Consider the following 22,797-nt stretch of genomic DNA (forward strand, 5'->3'; position numbering starts at 1 on the left):
TACTTTAAACCAAACCTAGGCTGGACAGCCCGTCAAACAGAGGACACCTCCAGCTAGAGCACTGTCCTCTGACAGCCCTTCAACTAGAGGACTGTCCTGTGTGAAGTAGCACACATGGCCACCCTACCTGTGATATTTATGCTGGTCCTAGCCCTTCTTCTCCTTCTGACACTGAAAAATCACACTGGATACTTTTCTTTACAAGTATTTGGTGTCCAGTACTGTATAATATTGTGGAAAGATTATCTTGACGAAACATTGGAAAGCTTTTCTTATCAGTAATTTAGAGGTGGTCCTGGCATCCTTGGCTGAAAACCTCCAACGCGTGGATTTCCTGGCGGAGGCCCATTCATGCCATAGCTCCTTGGTACTGGGGGCCTGGTCACTGCTATCCGTGGGGGGAGGGCCAGGCTACACCCTCCTCTGCCGTAGGGAGCGTTGCTTCCGTTTGCGACACCAGACTTTGCTTCCTGCTGTTTTGCTGACTGTTTCTTGGACTCCTTCTCTCCTTTTTCTTTCTCTGAAACAGATTGTTTGGAACACAGTACTGATTTTTAAAAGCTAAATTCGGAGAGCGTCAATTCCCCATTTCCCACAGGGGAAGCTGTTGCAGTGAAAACAACAAAAAGTCTTACAATACATTAAAGACTGACAAATTTATGATGGCATCAGGTTTTGTGGGCCAGAGGCCACTTCATCAGATGCATGAAGTGTTATCCTAAGCTGGCAAGTGTGAAGGAAGGGATGAGGGAAGCATGGCAGCACCTTTAGCATGAGGCAATGAAGCTTGACTGCAGTTGCATACAAAGGAGTGAAAAGAGTATCCACAGTTCCATTTTTGACAATCCACCGCCCTGTCCGCTCTTCTCCCTGCAGACCCCCCCCCCAAGGCCTCTCCAGTGGATCAGAGGGCTCTCATGGACACTGCAGGATGGGGCACAGGAAACTGCTGGGGCGGGGGGGGGAGAGAAATCATCTCAAAATCAAGGGGATCACTGCCTGATTTTGGACTGTTTCCCCTTCCTCCAGCAGTTTCTCCCTGCCCACTCGTGTGCTCATCCCACTTTGTTCAGGAAGGCCCCAATCCTCCAGGGAGGCTTTTGAGGCGAGAACAGGCAGCTACAAGGGGAGGAGAGGAGGGAAGACTTTCCAACTGTACACTTCCTTCTGCTTGCTTATGTCAAACCAATATCACCTTCTCTGGAAATATCCTTTGGTTTTCAAACCTAGGGAAGGATGGACTGACCTCTGTCGGGGTTGCTCGGGAGCTCAACCAGCCCCTGCCCCTGCTTGCACATCCCAGCCCCACTTAGTGAGTCTCTCAGCAAACCCTGCTCCTGCCCACCAAGCTGTGCAAGCCGCCCCTCCTCTATGCAATGAGGACTCTGGTAGTCAAGCCCTTGTGTGGGCAAGGGCTTCATGCGCACACGGGCTTGACAGCCGGCAGGGACAGGATGAGTCCTCGGTAGTGCACTTGCCCCAACTGCTCTTGCCATCTCCTCCTTGCAACGAGGAGATAGCAAGAGTGGTTGAGGTGCACACAGTAATGACAACTCCGGGCTGCTCCCGGCCGCCACATGCTGAGCTCTGGAGGACTCAGCGACTGGGTCCGTGGGTGCCCCACAGCTCAGTGAATGGGGGCTGGGGGTGGGGTGCAGGGGAATCTGGCAGCCTCCCAGACCCAGCCAGGTGCTCGTGACATCCCTATTCAAACCACATGCCTCAAGATCTCCAATACGGAATGATGCACTGTGCATCATTTACAGCAAAGGACATGACTTGCGGGTGCTCTAATGAGCGGTAGTGAGACCTTTGCACCACCAGTTACTCCTTCCCCAAAGTAAGGCTTTGTTGGGCGGGGGGATGGTGGAAGGTGAGCGCCTGTAGGGAAGTGTGGAACTGTGCTTCACCCATTTGTGCTTTCAAACATTTGACAGGAACATTGTAAAAGCCCTAAAGGTTGCAGGGGGCAAGGACAGGGCACTCTGTGGGGGGCTCACACCAAGGATGTCTGTCACTGGGACATTCGATTCTTTTTTGACTTGACAGAGTTCTGTGGCCTTTACGATTCTATTTGCATTTGCAAGCCGAGTTGTAGACATAAATTTCTAAGCAATTTGTGTGAATTATGGCTGAATTTGCACAAATTCAGCCATAATTTGTGCAAATTGCAGAACCTGCCCAAAAAAAAATGCACAAAATGCCCAGAAAAATCCACTATGTTCAATTGCCATCTGGGCTTTCTCCCAGGTAAGTGTGCATAGGGCTGCAGCCTTAGCTGCCTTCCCAAGATCTCTGTAAATTTAATTCAAAATAAACACACATTGGATTGCACTGTTAATTCTTGGACATTAATTTCTACACTAAGCGGAATTGCCAGATGCAACCTGCTCTGTCAGCTACCATTTTTGGTACAAGGTTGGCATGTACCTGGGCAAATAAACCCCGATGGAGGGAAGGGAAACAGAAAAAAATCAGTTGGGGGGAGAAGAGAAAGAAGGTGTGTGTGTGTTTCAATCCAGCTGGGTCTGTGGACGTTTCTGTTGCGCAATGGGAGAGATATAATGAAGGAGCTTAGGAAAGGCTAATGGGCAATGTTGGGGTGCTAAGGGAGTGTGCAAGGGGGCTGTTAAATGAGAAGGGATCTGTCCAGGAGGGCTGAGTGGAGAGGCTGAAGCTTCCATAGAGTATCATATTTTGAAAACCTAAAATGTTTGTGTGTGAGTGAGTGAGTTAGTGAGTGAGTGAAAAAGATTAACACTCCTGCTTTTTCTCAGACAGCCAAATGAAAAACTACCACCTTACTCTCAGCTGCACTGTTTGTGGATCCCAGTTGAAGGCGGTATATCTTACAAGGTTGTACAATCTTAGAAGGGGGCATGGCTGTGAGGGGGTGTGGTTGTGACTGCCACAAAGGGACCCTGCACTTCTGAATTTGCCACTACACTACTAGTTAGAATTCCACACCTGGTTGTCTGCCAGGCAGTCATTCAACAGGTATTGTCCAGGCATGGAATAATGAGCAAAGGTGTACCTCTGGAATTTCTGCCTTATAGTCAGCTGATTAGAGGCAAACAGCTTTTTTTTTTCTGGATGTAACAGATGGGTGGAGAGGTAACAACTCTAACAGAGAGTGCTAAGAATGGGAAGGGGTGTGATGGCGGGAAGGAAGTGAAATTACTGTAAAGACTTCCATAGATTTCCTTACCCTGACTGCCTTTTAGATTGTTCTTTTGGGGCTGAGTCTCAATGCAGATTTCTTCAGTATCTTGGGATTGCTGTGCTTTTTGTTTGTTCCTCCTTTTGTTTTCCTCAGCTTGCTGACCAGAAAGAACAAAAGTAAGCATCCCATAATTATTCTTGAGAAAAACCACTGCCTAATGAGAAAACAAAGTCCACCATCCTTTGCAACATCCTTACATTTTGCAATTTCTTCTTGAGCTCCAGGTTCATATCCTGGTATGCTTTTGATGTAGCGTTGAGATAGTAGATACTCAAGCTAAAGGGAAAACAAAAATCATATAGACCATATATGCTACGTAACAATTATAGCCATCAAAGACTATTTTAAACACTATGATAACCCAGCCAACCAACTTCATTCTTAGAAGCTGATACAAGTTAATGGGACCCTGGGATACAAAATGGGATACAAAACTGTGCTTTAATGTTCACAGAGCGCTTGTAGCAGAACCTCAACTACCACCATTACGCACACAATCTCACACACAGGAACATACACACTAGCTGGTGTCTCTTCCTTGATGTGCCTCCCCAGCCTAGCCTAGCCCAGCCCAGCCCTCCGTATAACTGGGCTGTGAAGGGAAGCTGTTATCAGTAACAGTCTTAGAATCCAGGGGACATTCCAAGGGAAGAAGTGAGCCCACCTCACCCTTATTCTCCCCCCTCTGTCCAGCATACTTATATATGTTTTTTGTTTGTATAACAATCAAAAATGGGGTGGGGTTGGGGAGGATTTATATTTTATTTTAAGCAAGGAAGAGCCAGTGCAGTGTAGCTGTCTAAGTGTCGGATTAGGACCAGGGAGAACCACTCAGCCATGAAGCTCACTGGGTGACTTTGGGCCACTCACTGACTCTTGGCCCAACCCACCTCACAGTCTTGTTGTGAGGATAAAATGGAGCAGGGTAGGTCCAAGTATGCTGCCTTGAGCTCCTTGGAGGAAGGGTGGGATACAAATGTAATTAATTAATTAATTAATTAATTAATACTAAAATAAAATAATATATATATTCCCACAGAAAGCTAAGAAAGGATGCTGTACATACACCATCAGCAGTATGAAGGGCAGGATCACGCCGGGGTTTGAGGCAAGATTAAAAACTTTCTGAAACCACGAAGGGAAATCATGATCCAGCGTTTCTCCAATGACCTCAAACATTCTGGTTTTCCCACTGTCAACACACAGACATGGAAGGAAGGACTTTCATAAAAACAATGCTAATACAAATAAATCATATCAACAGCAATACCAGAATATAATACGATAATATAATTTTATCAGACCGTATTGTTACCAGATTTATTACAAAACAAGACTCATGCAGGTTCGGTGATAGGGCTGGGTAGAAGGTAGAATTCTAGCATGAACAGTTTCTCCTCACTTAGGGGCTGCTTCACAGTTATGGTGGTGGTCTTAGCAAAGCCACAACTGGTAGGGTGGCCATGTGTCTTCTCTTACAGAGGACAGCCCTCTATTTGAAGGGCTGCCAGAGGACGGTCCTCTATTTTGAAGGTGTCCTCTATTTGAAGGACTGTCCACCAGTCCAAGTACAGTATAAAGACAAAGAACCATGGGAAGAGAGAACTGGGCCTTGAGGTTGCCATCAACAGCACCTGGACAGCAGACTTAACAAGGTACACAGGTCACCTGGTCACAGTCGCTCACACTGTGGTGAGATGTACTGTATTTCTATTTAAATTATAATAATTTCTAAATTTGCATATATACATATAAATTAATATATGCAAATTGATGTCCTCTTTTTTAGGGATTCACAAGTGGCCACCCTATGTGGAGGGCACTGTTTGTGTCAGCTGGTATCTCCTCATGGGTGGTATATATAGACAGCCATCCCAAATCCCAAAGTCAGGGCAACCACATACACACCAATGATTGTGGAGACCATATCAAATGGTGCTTCCTAGTAAGCCTGACCATGTGCCTGACAGCAGCCCTTCCAAGTTTGCTTGCAAGGAGATTCCATGGGAGCAGCCATATCATGTCCGAACAGGTTCTAAATGCTACAGTGGTGGACGATCTTGCCCATGCCGCCATTCATCCGCCTACCTACAAACAAATGCATGGGAGCCTTGTTCTGTATAGAGTCTGGTAGCTTTAGGCCTCGTTTTCACAAACTGCATATCAGGTAGTAAGCCTGTGTCAGGACTATACCACTTCAGGCTGTGATTCACATGACTGAATGCTCCCCCATACCAAAATATTCCTGCACATAGAAAACTAGATGTCAGGGAGGATTGACACCTAGCCTTTTCCCTTGCTGTGCTAGTTTTCCTTATGTTGGAATTAGGGAGGCACAAACATTCTGCTGCTTGCTCTCAAAGTCGAGTGTTCTCTTGGACGACCCTCTCCCTGGTGGAAGTGATGCTTCATGTAGCATCAGTTTCCTACCAGGTATTCTTGGACTGCTAGGTGGCCAGAAGGCCTACTTTACGGAGGACAGTCCTCTATTTTGGAAAGCTGGCAGAAGACAGTCCTCTATTTGGAGGGTCCTTTATCTGAAGAGGTGCCCAGCCCAGGTTTGGTCTAAAGTCAAAGAACTCTAAGGAGGGAGAGCAAGAAGGAGCCCTGAAGTTGTCCGTTGACACTTAGCAGCTCAACAGCAAACTGAACAGGCACACAGGTGACCTGGTCAGTCTCCTCCCTATGGTGAGATATACTGTATTTCTGTTTAAATTATGGGGTGGGGGGTGTTCCTCTAAATTTGCACCTATTCATATACATTTGCATGTGCACATTATACAAATTTGGGTCCTCTTTTTGGGTGATACTTAAGTGGCCACCCTAATAGGTAGTCCCAGTCCCAGTCCCATCCCTGAGGTCTTAGGAGCGGCTGCTCCCTGTGCCCTAAGGCACATTTCCAGGCCCTTGGGCCAGTCCAAGGGGGAGGTGGCAGCACATAGGACTCCAGTGAGAAGGGACCTGCTTGTCTCGACCCTGTTCACTAATAGTCCAGCAGGGGGTGCTCACTTTTGCAAGCAGCCCTAATTGAATGCGCTAGTTGGAACTTTTGTTTATGGAGAAGAAGTTCATCATGTTAGCCCTCTTGAATTAAAAGATCCATGAAAGGTGTTACACATCTATGGATATCTTGATTTGGAAAAGAGTTGCTAAATATTATTCCATCAAAAGAATAATTAGCTGGAAATGTCATGATTCTTTTTTCCTTTACAAAAGTATACATGTGGTTGGTTAGGCAATAGTTACTCAGCCGTGAAGAAAGTATATACTGATTGATAAGAACTTACGCCTTTATCTGACCTATACTTGGGCAAATTCTTGGACTGCATTTACACAGATCCACCTTTAGATGTCACCCATGGTTTTCCATCATTGTAAGGGAAAGTAGCTCTCCTCAGCTTTACCTACTTTGTAGCTGTTGGCTCTCTTGCTTTTCTTTTTAAGATTATCAATACTGGGTTAAAGCCAGAGTTAGACATACTCAGAGCAGACCCACTGAAATCAATAAGTCTTAATTTGTCACAACTAACTACTCTTAGACCCGGTTTGCACATAATGGCAATCATGGGTTAATTAACCCACAAATTATCAAAATCTAGTGGGAGTGAGCGCACTGCCTCTGGGACAGTCCTCCATTCACCTTTCAGTTAACAACCCATGATCACTTCATTTGTAGGTTGTTAGTATGATGTCAGAACCTGGACACTCTGGGTTATTTAGGGGTTAAACAATCCAGAGTTAGCATAACAACAAATCATAGTTAAATCTGTGTTGTTTAACTCATAAAACAACCCACAGTGTCCGGGCTCAGATGTCATGCTAACAATCTATGACCAGGGTGATCATAGGCTGTTAATTGAAAGTAGGGCTGTGCAGGGACCCCCCGACCTGACTCAGAAGCTTCAGATGCAGGCCTGATTTGGCTCAGGCTGATTTGGGGGGCCTCTGACCCGACTCAGCCCCAAACCCGAAGTGGGATTCGGATGCCGAACCTCGCTTCGAGTCCTCCCTGACACCCCCACACAACCCCCCAGCTCCTTACCTTGCCACTGCCTTCTCCTCCGTCGCTGCCTCCTCCGACGCTGCTGCCTCCACCGTTGCCTTCCCCACCGCTGCCACTACCACCCCTGCTGCTGCCTTCTCCTTGCGACCACCTTCACTGCCGCCACCCCCACTGCCGCCTTCTCCTCACTGCCGCCTTCTCCACCGCTGCCTTCTCTGCCTTCACCGCCTTCTCCTCGCCGCTGCCATCTCTGCTGCCACTGGCACTGCCAGGTCCTGAGGCCTGTACACGCACTGACTCTTATTGCAGGGAGTTGCCATTTTTAAAATGGCAACCTCCTGGAAGTTCCTGGAAGTTGACATTTTTAAAATGGCGACTCCCTGCAAGAAGAGTTGGCGTCTCCAGGCCTCAGGACCTGGCAGTGGAGGAGGAAAAGGCGGTGACGGCGATGATGGCAGTGGAGGAGGAGGACAAAGAGAAGGTGGTGGTGGAGGAGGTGGGCGGCTCAGGTAAGTACCTGGAGGCACCAGCGCAGCTGGGCCAGGGGCACCGAAGCTCTGAAGTGCACCCCAAGTCGCTCCAGGTTGCACTGTGCCTCCTCCACTTTGCTTAGGAAGGGGCTCAAAGTGACCCAAAGCAGCCCACTTCAACTCAGGGTTCGGGACTCGGACTGAAGCGGTGCTCAGCACTAATTGAAAGCAGTAGTGAGGAGCGTGCTGGAATCAGCACACTCACTCGCTCTTGCTCGTGCCCGACAAACCATGATTTAAACAATCCATGGGTTGCCATGACATGCAAACCAGCTCTTAGCATGATTACATCTGGATCCAACCCACTGATTTGATCCCTGAAGCCCAGGTCACAGAACCATAGTAAACAGAATCACAATAAATGAGTTCTTTTATAAGATTAAAGATAAACCATTGATAAATCATCACTGATAATGACCCATCACATAAAGGGTGTGTGTGTGTGTGTGTGTGTGAATGAGAGGGAGAGAGAGAAGAGAGCAAAACATCAATAATTCCTGTACATTTGCCTTAAACACAGGCACCCCCTATATCCCAGAGTTGGTAACATTTTTTCCAGTCAAGGAATGAGACTTTCTCCTTCTCTCTTCCCCACTGCAGCCCTCTGTGCCACCTGAAAATCTGCTCTGGAGGGTTTCCCAGCTCAGAGCAGATTTTGGGGGTGCATGGGAGGCTGCAGGGCAAGGGGGAATCTTCCCCTCCAGTTCCATCAGCAGAATGACACCATTGGATCCAGCCCTTATAAGGTTCCTATAGAATATGCTCTTAATGCCTGTATGGTGAGCAAATAAATCAACAGACAAAATGTTCACCATCACTGCATCTCCACCTTTGGAAAAGCTTCATGTGTGGAGTGTCTGCATGCCGCTCAGCTGTTAAAGTGACAAGAGCCCTGCTAGAAAAACACCCCACTGGGGAAAGGTGGGAAACAGAAGAAAATAACTACTTCGTGCCCTGGACTAGCAAGGACTAAAATTGTCTGGAACATGCTCACGAAAGAGTTGATTCTGTGTCCTGGAAGCAAGAAGAAAAGCTGAGGAAAGAGAGAGGAAAGACCCTTTGACAGGCTATAGAGCCGGTTATGCACCTGAACTTAATGGAGGCACCCATTTTACATGAAAACTCAGAAGTACAATGGGACTTGCTCCTAAGTTAAGTGTGCATAGGATGCCTTAGGGCACAATATTATGCATGTTTAGACAGAAAAAGTCCTATAACTCCCAGCATGCCCCAGCCAGCCTTGTTAGTTGCACCTATCTTTCATAGGACAGCACTGACCCAGTGTCTTTAGTTATCTATCTGGCAGCCCCACTGGCAGCCTGTAAAGAAATGGATATGAAAAACAATAGACCTGAATGGACCACAGTCAAAAGAAGGTGGAATGGAGACAACTGTGTAGACAACTGGCAGGGTGGAGAGGAAGAGAATAAACAGCAGCATGGCCATGTAGAAGTTGTTCGATCTTGAGGCTTTGAAAACTCTCTCATGGGGGACGTTACAGCACATCACAGCCCAGCACTGCAGGTACATGGAAGTATGGAGACGAAGGACATTGATAGCCGGGAGACATGGTGCGTAAAAAGAGCCCATCCTAGAAACAATGAGGAAGCCATTGTGTCATGAAAAGGCAACAAAGGGACTATATGCCAACCACTACTGAGCTTTTATATTCCTTTGCATTCCCAGCCACAAACCAGCTTATTAATTTGGAGCTTACAAAATATTGTTCTTCCCCACACTCTTACCAGTCTGCATCATTTGACTGGTTAGTATATGGAGATGTGCGCAGTCTATTCCCAAAGCATTCATGTTCATAGTGGACCAGTTAATATGCTGCTTATGATCTTACCTCAAATAAACAATTTTATTTATTTATTTATTTATTTATTTAATAGATTTATATAGCACTTGCCATATTTAAAAGTATCTCTAAGCGGTAATATAATATTAATAAGAAGCTTTGTTCATCCGAGAAAATATGTTGTTTATTTATTTATTTATTTTACTAGTATAGCACCAGCTGAAGACCTTTTTATTTTCCAAGGCCATTTAGATCTGCCATTTTAGTCTTGTGTTAGCATTTTTCTCTGTTGTGTGAATTGTATTGTTTCCATAGTTTTCTCAGTTTTCAATTTTTGTTATAATTTTAATTTCTTTCTGCTCTGAGAATCCTTGTTGGATAGAAAATTTAAAAATTTTCAAAACTAAAACGGTCCTAGCATAACTTTCCATTAAACAATGTATTTTTAAACCTGCTTGTGTAGACAACCATCCAGCTACAGATATTCCAAAAGATCGCACCCTTCAATCCAGTTTACTAGCTATGAGAGTGCATTTATAACTGGGGTGGGCAACTTGTGGCCCAAAGGCTGCATGCAACCCGCCTAATTTCAGAAGCCCTCAACTATTGATAAGACTTCTGCCAACAGCAGTCTGCCCTTCCTCCCGGCTGCAGGACAGGGAGGAAGAGGGAGAGAAAGAAAGAAAAGGGGGTAGCAGAAAGAGAGGCAGAAAAAGGGGGTATACCACTTACTTTTGGCTCTGGCTTCTGCCCTGCCCACCTCAGCAGCACCCTACACATTACCCCCAAGGTAATGTAGCCCTTGACAGAAAAAAAGGCTATAATAACCTAGCTTGTGCATTGTATTTTCATTTATTACAGTTTTCAGATCATTGGCAGTGTTTCCTGACGTGACATGAATTTCACTTTATCTTAGTTAGTATGATTCCTTAGCAATCAGGATAGGTCTTAGCTGTTGATAACTGCAAAATTGTTAGATTAATTTCATTAAACTATACATTGCTAATGTACTTCTATTTGCTCCTCTTCTCTCCTGCCTGATAAAATAATTGCCTAACGTGAACTGGGAACTAGTGGAGCTGAAATAGAATTTCATCAGAATTTCATCAAAAAGGAAAGGAAAATGATGGCAAGGCAAGGCACGACACAGGTCTCAAAGAGCTGTTTGGATGCCCTCTGAGGAGAGACCTCCAGGGGGCAGGGCTTGGAGCCTAAGCTCTGCCCTCTAGAGGAACTCCAAGAGGCTGCGCAGGCTGGACTGGGGTGCACCACGGGCCACATACGGTTCTGTATCCCTGACGTAGGACTTTGACATAATGATCAGAGTTTTCCTGAAATTCTATGAAATCCAGGGAATTTTCACCTTGCTTTGATAGTTGGTCCTCTGGTTTCCAGAAATGTATATAAAATCTGATGTCAGAGCCCTCTGTTCAATATTTGAATGATGTGGGGTGAGTAGTAATAGATTTGAAAACAGTATGAAAATACAGGAAAAAAATTATTAAAACCACTATTTTTTCCTGAATTTATTAGTTAACTATTATACTTGAAGTGTCAAACTGAATTCACAACAGTATAAATGTTTACTGTAGGAGCATCTCTATCATATTGCACTTGAGGCAACAAAGCCTCTAACGCTGATTGGCTGAGCAAGTACGGTGGCACAAACTTGTTCAGTTGCTCAGAGAACTGAGCAGTTTGCAATACAGCTGCTCTGCGGGATGGGAAAGTTGTAAGCGTGGCCGTGATGAAGGCTAAGTACTGGGCAGAGACTAGGAAGCCAAAGGATAGGGGGCAGAAGGTACAACAGGCCTATATTGCCGTGATCCCAACATATATGCAATTACTTCATTGTGAAATGATCATGTCACACCCGACCTGCAGCAGATAAAACGCAGCTAGTGTATCTGCAACAGGAATCCACTACTTCAGGACAGGTTTTATAAACATCAGAGCTTTTGTCATCCTCCATCATGGATCCTTCTTGAAAGATAAAACCAGCTCACACAGTCATGATGTGTGATGATATTTATCAAGGTCCTGTGTTTTTGTCACAGAGGAGAAGCACAATGTAGGGGCAAGGAAGCAGCACTGAATAAGAAACCATATGTTTAACAACAACAACAATAATAAATAATAGCCATGTACATCATGGTATACTTCCTAAAGTTTGATTTTGCCCTACACCAGCAATAATAGCCATGTAGGGCAACCTTTTGTCACACCAGAAAGGTGACACCCAACATTCCCATGTTTTTAGAGAAAGCCTTATTTACCATTCCATTAATCCTATTTTATACCACCATATTTCACAGCATCCAGTCATGGTTTTACTTCAATCACACTACCACAGTAAAACTGGTACAACAAAATGGAGACTCCAGACCAGAAATGACAAGTGTGATTTTCTACAGTTATAGTAGAGATTTAACAAGCAGTGTGAAAGAATTCATGGCTGTGTTGGCAAGCCTTAACCCAGGCAGTTTATACAAGGTATGTTTTGTGGTATTGCTCCAGGAGGACACACTTACCAGATCATGCCTTGATTGAAGATCAGACCCAACACATTTCCGCTAATATCAAATTCTGAATATGAAGGCTAAGGGAAAAGCACAGAACATGCTCTTAGATTTTCAATAAATGTTTAAAATGGTATTCAAAGAGTAAAACGGTCATACTGCAGTCATTTTGCATTATGAATTTTGTTTCCTGGAGCATATCTGTCATCTGATTGTAGTTTTGTTTTGTTTTTTTGTTTTGTAGGATTCTAGGTCCTTATAGCACTGATATAGCTGTGATTGAATCCAATATTTAGATTTTTTTAAAAGGTTTTTGCTTTAACGAAAAAAATCACAAAACACACAATAACAAGTGTTGCTTTATGTTTCAAAATATAGATAGTGTTAGAAAATGCAATATCATCTGAAGATTACAATCCCCAAAGTGGGGTTTTCCCTCTTCTCCCCTCTCTCTTAACATTACAGCATATTGATCTCAGATGCAACAGTCTTCTATTGATTGTTGTTGCTGAATCCACATAGGTAGCAAAGTAATCCACAAAGAATGAGTTACCTGTCCCTTTAATTTGGTTTAAGATCTCACCTATGACAGATACTCACAGCACTGACAGCATGGGAATGGGGGCAGAGTTCCAACCTAGCAGCACTTCTACAGGGTTGTTTTTTTTTAAGTATGTTGGAAAGCAAGAAAGAAGTGTAAATAGCCCTTACTACAGTTAACAACATTTATCTGGCAAGGATTCCTGTGCCTTGATCAACTGCATGAAAAGCAAAAAATAAATAAAATCAGCAGATGGACTTTTTTTCCTGGCATGTGGATGAAAACTTGGGGAAAAGTCCATCTGCTGAATCTCTGCTTGTCACACTGCTGCAAAAAAACACAGGAGCCCTGCCAAAAACCAAACTGATAATAAACCTAATGCCTGCCTGGGCTCAAATGCTCTGTGTTGTTGGACCAGCACAATGGCTGCCAGAATCCCTTAGTATGTAATATCCCTTAATTGTGATGTTAGCAACAGAGAGATAATCACAGAGTCATTAAGCCTCAAATAAGGCGACAATTAATCATTCTTGGCTCATTTGGCACCATTAAAAGTCAAGTGCTTTGTTAGCACTGCACAAATAACAAACAATGTGCAGATCAAGGTGCTGCCTACCACGATATATTTTGTGGCTGTCATTAAGAATATGAGCACTGGGTAATGACCGCTTGTGCAGAAACAGTGGTGTAGTGGAGTCAGGGCTCACAGGGTCGACGCACCAGGGCATTTTTGATGAGCAGGGACAATCACGTCATCTGCCGCCACCCCTCTTGGGCTCCCCTGTCTCCTCTGAGCTTAGCAGCAATCCTGACCGTAGCTTTGGGGAACGGATTTTCCAAGCAACAATATATTGTTGTGAGCTATTCCTGTTGTACTGCGAAGTGTTTTGGAGTGGCTTGGTCATCAATGGGAAGTTAAGGCCAATTAGCTTTATAAAAGAGCTGTTCCTGATGGAGATACAAAAACTGCTAGACCTGGCTTGTCAATATGGATCAACTCAACTGCCTACATTTTTTGACTTTCTTTGGGGGTGTAGCTAGGGGGACTGTCAGGATGAGAGCGTGCCCTTCAAAAATTTCCATGACACCACCGGCCAGAAACTGATGTTCACTTCATGATAAAGAGAGCAATCAGATGTCTGACTCCCAAGGCCTGTCAAAGTGTAGATCTTGTATCATGACTACCAAGAGGAGGTCCTTTTCTGCTGTGGCACCAGGGGCATAGTTAGAGAAGAGCCCACCTAGGTGCGGGCCCCAGATCTTTTGAGCTGTGCCCCGGATCTTTTGCTGTCCTAATTGCCATTTTTTTACATTTCCCCATTGACTTGCATTGGAAAACAAAAATGGCCATAACTTTTTAGTTTGTATGATAAATTCATGACATTTGGAGGCTTGGTAGCCCTCTTGGAGCTGACTGAATATGCCAAATGTTGGGCAGTTAGATCTAGTGACTTTTGTGCTAGTCACAGGTAGCATTTGCTATTTTCAAGAAAATCTGTCAAAGCAAAGGGCTATATATTTTGTTGTGCTTCCACATATGTGCATGGAATTTGGGGACCTGGAAGCCCCTATAGAGATGACTGAGCATGCCAAAGTTCAGACAGTTAGGTCTAGTGGCTTTTGTGCTAGCCCCAGGTAAAATTTGCTTTTTCCAAGAAAATCTGTCAAAGCAAAAAGCTATAATTTTTTTTTGTGCTTCCACATACATGGATTGAATTTGAGGACTTGGCAGCCCCCATGGAGCTGGCTGAGCCTGCCAAAGTTCAGACAGTTAGTCCTAGTGGCTTTTGTGCTGGCCACAGGTAAAATTTGCTTTTTCCAAGAAAATCTGTCAAAGCAAAGAGCTATAATTTTTGTGTGCTTCAACATACGTGCATGGAATTTGGGCACCTGGCAGCCCCTATAGAGATGATGAGTGAACCTACTAAATTTCAGACAGTTAGGTCCAGTGGCTTTTGCGCTAGCCATGCATACATTTTCCTTTTCTCAAAGTCTAAATCAAAAAGTAAGAAATGTCAAGTCACCCAGGGAATTAGAGATCCTAATCAGAAGGTGTTTACGGTGACCATTAGGAGGTCACTCTCCCTAATCTCTGGTGTAAGATCTGAGGTGCAAAAAAACTCTCTCCCCCTACTTTTCTTTTCTGAACTTACATGCCCACTGTTGGGAGCTTGCCTGCAATGGAATTTTGAAGAGGAAAAAGGAAGGGAAGAAAGAGCTCCATGTGAAATACTGGTATTTCACATGGCATCTCATTTTACTGCCCCAAACTGGAACCTTTGGATTCTGCAGAAGTTTAGTAGCTTCATTACAGCAAAGGATCCAATCAGCCTCCAAAAACTACTTTCTCCCCCTCCACTTTAATTTCTACGAAATAGCTGTAGGACTCAAATAATCACAAAGGGAGGGTTAGGACTGTGTGGCGTCATGATCGAGAAACTGCGGGGGCTTTTAAATAGGTTCTACCATTTTAAAAAAGCTAGAAAAAGCCCTCAGCCACCTCACCTCACAAAGTTCATTTAAGCACGTGCAGTCCTTGCAACCCCTTCATGGATCACTGCCTTGTTGTGGCGAAGGGGCTTGCGTAACTCAGTGAAGCCATAAGCTATGCCATGCAGGGCCACCCAAGACAGACAGGTCATGGCAGAGAGTTCTGACAAAATGTGGTCCACTGGAGAAGGAAATGGCAACCCACTCCAGTATTCTTGCCAAGAAAACCCCATGCACCGTATCACAAGGCTAAAAGATATGACGCCGGAAGATGAGCCCCTCAGGTCGGAAGGTGTCCAATATACTACTGGGGAAGAGCAGAGGGAATTTCCAAGTAGTGCCAGAAAGAGTGAAGCGGCTGGACCAAAGCCGAAAGGACACTCAGCTGTGGATGTGCCTGGTGGTGAAAAGAAAATCCGATGCTGTAAAGAACTATATTGTTTAGGAACCTGGAATGTAAGATCAATGAATCAAGATAAGCTGGAGGTGGTCAAACATGAGATGGCAAGATTGAACATCGACATCTTGGGAATCAGCGAGCTAAAATGGACAAGCATAGGCAAATTTAATTTAGGTGACCATCATATCTACTACTGTGGGCAAGAATCCCTTAGAAGAAATGGAGTAGCACTCATAGTCAACAAAAGGGTGGGAAAAGCAGTACTAGGGTACAATCTCAAAAACGATAGAATGATCTCACTACGAATCCAAGGCAAACCATTCAACATCACAGTAATTCAAGTTTATGCCCCAACCACTGAAGCCGAAGAAGCTGAGGTTGATCGGTTCTATGAAGACTACAACACCTTCTAGAACTAACACCAAAAAAAGATGTCCTCTTCATCATAGGGGATTGGAATGCTAAAGTAGGAAGTCAAGAAATCACCAGGTTAACAGGCAAGCATGGCCTTGGTGTACAAAATGAAGCAGGATAAAGGCTAATAGAGTTTTGCCAAGAGAACACACTGATCATAGCAAACACTCTTTTCCAACAGCACAAGAGGCGACTCTACACATGGACATCACCAGATGGTCAATATCGAAATCAGATTGATTATGTCCTTTGCAGCCCAAGATGGAGAAGCTCTATACAGTCAGTAAAAACAAGACCTGGAGCTGACTGTGGCTCAGATCCTGAGCTGCTTCTTGCAAAATTTCAGCTTAAATTGAAGAACATAGGGAAAACCACTAAACCATTCAGGTATGACCAAAATCATATGCCTTATGAATATACAGTGGAGGTGAGGAATAGTTTTAAGGGATTAGACCTGATAGACAGAGTGCCTGAGGAACTATGGACGGGGGTCCGTAACATTGTTCAGGAGGCAGCAACTCAATCCATCCCAAAGAAAAAGAAATGCAAGAAAGCCAAGTGGCTGTCTGATGAGGCTTTACAAGTAGCTGAGGAAAGAAGGGAAGTGAAAAGCAAGGGAGAAAGGGGAAGATATACCCAACTGAGTGCAGAGTTCCAGAGAATAGCAAGGAGAGACAAGAAGGCCTTCTTAAAGGAACAATGCAAAGAAATCGAGGAAAACAATAGAATGGGAAAGACTAGAGATATTTTCAAGAAAATCAGAAATATCAAGGGAACGTTTCATGCAAAGACGGGCATGATAAAGGACAAAGAAGGCAGGGACCTAACAGAAGCAGATGAGATTAAGAGGAGGTGGAAAGAATACATAGAAGAACTACACAGGAAAGATCTTAATGCCCCTGATAGCCATGATAGTGCGGTCACTGAACTTGAGCCGGACATCCTAGAGAGTGAAGTCAAGTGGGCCTTAGGAAGCATAATTTAGTAACAACAAAGCCAGCGGAGATGACAGTATTCCAGCTGAGCTATTTAAAATCCTAAAAGATGATGCTGTTAAAGTGCTGCACTCAATATGCCAACAAATTAGGGATGTCAGAGAATTTCTCCACGAATCTCTGGGAGGCCGAATGCCAGCGCATTCATCCCCCCGAAATTGGTGGAGAAACGGTCTGTCCCCCCGCCCCCCAGGACGGGACTTACCTTGCTCGAATGTCCCTGGCGGCGGCCGCCATTTCCAAGTAAAACAAACAAACAAACAAACAAATGTGATAGGCTACGTAAAGATTTACATAGCCTATCACGGCTAGATTTTTAAAAAACACCGTGACAGGCTACGTAAATGTTTACGTAGCCTATCACGGCTGACTTTGGGGGGGAAAAAAAGCGCGCATGCAAATGGCAGGGCCCATGGGCGCCGCCATTTGCGTTCCTTATTTTGGCACGTGTAGTCTACGTAAACATTTACGTAGACTACGGTGAAAATAAGGGGAACGCAAATAGCGTCATTGCCCTTATTTTCGCTGTAGTCTACGTAAATGTTTACGTAGACTACACGTGCCAAAATAAGGAACGCAAATGGCGGCGCCCATGGGCGCCGCCATTTGTGTACTCGCTTTTTTTTTTTTTTTTAAGTCAGCCGTGATAGGCTACGTAAACATTTACGTAGCCTATCACGGCTGAAAGCAGGGATGCAAACGGCGGCGGCTATGGCTGACGCCATTTGCGTCCCAGCAGGAGACAAGGTTTCACGGCCAGAGGGATGGGGCGCCTCCCCCCAGCCAGAATTTCGGCGGGGAGGGACGGGGCGCCTCCCCCCCGGCCAGAATTTCAGCAGGGAGGGATAGGGAGCCTCCGCCCCGGCCAGAATTTCGGGAGGAGGGACGGAGCGCCTCCCCCCCACCGCGAAGCAAGCTTCGGGATCAGGTAAGGGACTTTTGTCCATCCCTACAACAAATTTGGAATACTCAACAGTGGCCACAAGACTGGAAAAGGTCAATTTATATTCCAATTCCAAAGAATGGCAACGCCAAAGAGTGTTCAAACTACCACACAATTGCGCTCATTTCACATGCCAGCAAGGTGATGCTCAAAATCCTACAAGCTAGGCTTCAGCAGCATGTGAACCGAGAACTACCGGAAGTACAAGCGGGGTTTCGAAGAGGCAGAGGAACTAGAGATCAAATCGCCAACATTCGCTGCATCATGGAGAAAGCAAGAGAATTCCAGAAAAACGTCTATTTCTGCTTCATTGACTATGCTAAAGTCTTTGATTGTGTGGATCACAACAAACTCTGGCAAATTCTTAAATAGATGGGAGTACCAGACCACCTTACCTGTCTCCTGAGAAACCTGTATGAGGGTCAAGAAGCAACAGTAAGAACCGGACATGGAACAACCGTGTGGTTCAAAATTGGCAAGGGCATACGACAAGGCTGTATATTGTCACCCCGCTTATTTAATTTATATGCAGAGTACATCATGAGAAACGCCGGGTTGGATGAATCACAGGTTGGAATTAAGATTGCCGGGAGAATTATCAACAACCTCAGATACGCAGACGATACCAACCTAATGGCAGAAAGTGAAGAGGATCTAAACAGCCTCTTGTTGAGGGTGAAACTGGAGAGTGCAAAAGCCAAAAGCTGGTCTGAAACTCAACATTAAAAAAAAATAAGATCATGGCATCTGGCCCCATCACTTCCTGGACATTAGAAGGGGAAGAAATGGAAGCAGTGACAGATTTTATTTTCTTGGGCTCCAAGATCACCGCAGACGGTGACTGTAGCCATGAAATTAAAAGACACTTGCTCCTTGGCAGGAAAGCTATGGCAAACCTAGACAGCATAGTAAGAAGCAGAGACATCACCTTGCCGACAAAGGTTCGTATAATCAAAGCTATGGTTTTCCCAGTAGCAATGTATGGCTGTGAGAGCTGGACTACGAGGAAGGCTGAGCGCCGAAGAATTGATGCATTTGAACTGTGGTGCTGGAGAAGACTCTTACGAGTCCCCTGGACTGAAAGGAGGTCAAATCAGTCCATCCTAAAGGAAATCAACCCTGACTGCTCATTGGAAGGACAGATACTGAAGCTGAAGCTCAAATATTTTGGCCACCTAATGCGAAGAGAAAACTCCCTGGAAAAGACCCTGATGCTGGGAAAGATTTTCCAGGGTCTCCCTGGAAAAGACCCTGATGCTGGGAAAGATTGAAGGCAAAAGGAGAAGGGGACGGCAGAGGATGAGATGGCTAGATAGCATCACCGATGCAGTGAATATGAACTTGAGCACACTCCAGGAGAGAGTGGAGGACAGGAAGACCTGGTGTGCTATGGTCCATGGGGTCACGAAGAGTCGGACGCGCCTTAACGACTGAACAACAACAACAATCCTTGCAAACCCTGCACAGCCTCCTAAATTCCTCTGAAGTACTACCTCTCTGAAAGGAGCCACTTGACTTAGGGAATTCTCTCTACCCCCCACCCCCGCGCACATTTCCAATCACCATTCTTCTTTTCTTCTGCCCTTTCTTTCTTTCTCTTCTTTATTCCATCCAGAGCATATCTTGGGGAATTCTTAAAGAGAATTCTCTTTGGCGGGCAAGAGAAATTCTGAACTATATTTGACTTTATGCAAACAGACAAGAGGGTTGGTTTTTCTCCTTCTCACTCAAGCCTTTGAGAAGAGTGGGTTCACATGGTTGCAGAGAAACAAGTCTGGGGCTGTTTTGTTTGTCAGTTGCCATCATCCAGCCATAGGAAGGGCTGTAGCTCAGTGGCAGAGCACATGCTTGGCATGCAGAAGGTCTCAGGTTCAACCCCCAGCATCTCCAGGAAGGGCTACAAAAGAATCCTGCCTGGAACCCTGGAGAGCTGCTGCTGCTGCCAGTCAGTGTCAACAATTCTGGGCTAGATGGGCCCAGGTCTGACTCAGTATAAGGCAGCTTCCTATGTTCTTATGAACAGAAAGCTTTACTTTACAAAATATGAGTTTGGGGGTTGGTTTTTAAGTGGAGGGGAGATAATACTGCTCATTTATGCAATCCTATGCATGCCTACTGAGAAGTCCCATTATGTTTAATGAGGCTTACCCTCAGGAAAGTGTGCATAGGATTCCAGCACAAGTTGCTTTTGCAGGGAGGTTTGCACCTTGATGTTCTGCATGTTTACTCAGAAATAAGTCCTGAGTTGTGAGCATGGTACTGCAAGCTTAATACAGTGCCTACCTGATTCCGTCTAATGAATTGACTACCCTTTCAGCTCAGTCCTATGCATGTATTGTCATTTGTGGGTTGGGGTGTGTGGGTGGTTTTGCATGAACTCTAGCTTCAGTGGTGAGGGAAAGGCACTTAGTAAATGCTCAGAGTTTTTCCATAACTTAGCCCTAGTTTTGAAAACAGACTCATTGGCTGAATCCTGGTGAAGTCCTGGCACAAATGAAGTTATGGGGAGGAAGATACAATGAGAGCTTGTGCATAAGAAGGAGGCGGTAGAGAGGAGTTGCACAAAACAAGACATCTGTTTTTATGAAGAGTTGCTGGAGGATGGTAGGATGAGGAGGGATGGTTGCATGGAGGGGAATAGAATTGGTAGGGGGAGAATGTAAGTGCCCAGTGGTGAAAGAAAAGCATTCTGCACATGCTCAGAGGCACTCTATATTTAAGACCATAAGAAGAGCCATGCTGCATCAGACCAAGGTCCATCTAGTCAAGCATTCTGTTCACACAGTGACCAACCAGATGTCCATAGGAAACCCACAAGCAGGACATGAGTGCAATAGTACCTTCCCACCCATGTTCCCCTGCTGCTAACATTGGTGAAATGTAAATAAATTCTAGTCATTCTAAATTTGCATGCAAGTATATCCTTCAGAAACTTTGCAGGTTTCTTGCCTTGGGGGACACCTCTAATGACATGTGCATTTTCATACAAATTTACCCAAAAACTATTAGGGAATGGGGTGAATGGAAGGGAAAGCAAATCACTCCCTTCTCCAAAATTAGAGAACTCCTCTTCCACATGAGCTACTGCACCTATCCTTATGAAACTTTGCTGGTTTCTTACTTAGGGACAACTCTAGGCTGGCTGTAATTTTCAGGACAATGGTCCACAAGGAACATAGGGAGATAAGTATGTCCTCTTTTGGAGACCTCAAAATGTCAAGGCTACCCTTGCACAAAAACCCTTGAGGCTAGCATTCTGAAATTTGGCAGACACGATCTCCTCTGATGGGGCAATGAATCCTGAAATTTTTATCCCATTCTTCCAAGGAATTAAAATGTATTGGGAGTTCCCTTTAAAAGAAAATCAAAATATAAACCCTGCACCTATTTTTCTGACATTGGGCAGGTGTAATCCCCTTCTAGGGGGCTACTATGCCTGAAATTATCATCCAGTTCTGATCAAGAGAAAAAAGCTACAGTTTTTTTCTAATTTCCCTTGGCAGTCAACAGGAAGCATAAAGACTCATTTTTCCAAACCTTGACTCAGGTTTGGTGCTGAGCTGAAGTGGTCCGACTACAAATTGGCCCGAGTAGAAGTGGAATGTTTTCCAAATTACTGAATCGGGGTCTGAGTTGGGTGGGGGGTCAGTGCACACTTCTTATGTATGTATGTATGTATTCTATACACACACGCAAGCACACTGCATGGATATACCACACACACACACACACACTAGACGTGCACTTAGATTCATATATATGGGCCTGTGCCCCGGATCTTTTAAGAACCTAGCAATGCCCCTGTGTGGAACCCCAGGACCCAGGTATGGTATGGAATGAGCTTCCCAGAGATGCTCACCTGGTGCCTATATTGTGCTCTTTCTCATGCCAGGTGAAGTCTTTTTTTTTATTTTCCCAGGCATTTTAGTCTTTGAGTCCTGTTGCTTTAAATTTTTTACTGTATTTTAAATCTCTGCATTCCTGCTAGGTTCTATTTTGGTTTTACTGTTATACTGTAGTTTTAAACTTTTACATTTTATATTGTATTTTATGTTGTATTTTGTGATTTTAATTCTTGTGAACCACCCAGAGAGCTTCAGTTACTGGGTGGTATAGAATTTAAATGAATGAATGAATGAATGAATGAATGAATGAATGAAATCAGCTTCTTCACTTAAAAACAGTGAAGAACATGGAACATGGTCAACCTCTCCTGTCAACTTCTAGCCAGTCAGCTAGAAGAGTTGTTCTTCAAAGTTATGTTCTATTTAATGATTGCAGAATACAACCTTTATTCTCAGCAGTAGCCCACAGGTTACAGAACAGCCTCCCTAGAGAGGTCTGCCTGTTGCCTTCGTTACTGTCCTTTCTGCTCCAGGCAAATACTTTTTTTTATTCTCACAGACATTAAAAACTCCATACATTTCTCTTGCTGTGGTGTGTTGTTGTTTTTTTAAGGACATTTTAACTCTGAACCTTTTCAAAGCAACAAACTCATCAGTAACAAAATAACTTCAGATTTTAGCTTCTGTTTTGTTTTAAATGGATTGTTTTCTTGTGCTGCTTTTTCCTAATTTATGTATGTGGATTTTTGGATATTATTTGTGTCATTCTCTTTTGTTCCTCACCCTGATAACAAACTGTTATAGAACGACTAACACATGGATGAGGAACTTCTGGCCCGTGGGCCAAATTTGGCCTGCCAGTCCTCCCCTTCTGGAGACACCTCTCTCTCTCCAAAGCCCCACCGCCCAAAGAAGGGAGCGAGGGCAGGAGAGTGGCTCCCAACTGAGTAATCGCCTCAAGGAGCAACTCCTCGAGGTGCTGTCTCATCTGGAGCCCCCTTCACTCCCTGCTTGCTCTTCCCGATTAGGAAAAGTGAGGGGGGAGCGAAGCCACCGGAAGTGTGTCTGCATGGGAATGAGATGCTTGAATGAG

The 22,797-nt window shown here is 44.7% G+C and overlaps 1 protein-coding gene across 1 annotated transcript in view; it reads right to left on the minus strand.

Annotated features, from left to right (window-relative positions):
• Positions 1–275: 275 nt before the first annotated feature.
• TMC1 (transmembrane channel like 1) overlaps positions 276–22,797 on the minus strand; it is a 65,639-nt gene continuing 43,117 nt past the window's right edge. Inside the window, exons 13-18 of the mRNA XM_084829664.1 lie at positions 12,089–12,156; positions 9,108–9,347; positions 4,290–4,415; positions 3,421–3,499; positions 3,209–3,320; positions 276–520 (exon numbers count right to left, since the gene is read on the minus strand). Of these exons, the coding sequence (XP_084685790.1) occupies positions 276–520; positions 3,209–3,320; positions 3,421–3,499; positions 4,290–4,415; positions 9,108–9,347; positions 12,089–12,156 (870 nt within the window). The remainder of the gene's footprint in view (positions 521–3,208; positions 3,321–3,420; positions 3,500–4,289; positions 4,416–9,107; positions 9,348–12,088; positions 12,157–22,797) is intronic.

This window comes from Heloderma suspectum, chromosome 2, assembly GCF_057233095.1.
Source record: "Heloderma suspectum isolate Gila_16-S chromosome 2, 16-S_ref, whole genome shotgun sequence".
Lineage (NCBI taxonomy): Eukaryota > Metazoa > Chordata > Lepidosauria > Squamata > Helodermatidae > Heloderma > Heloderma suspectum.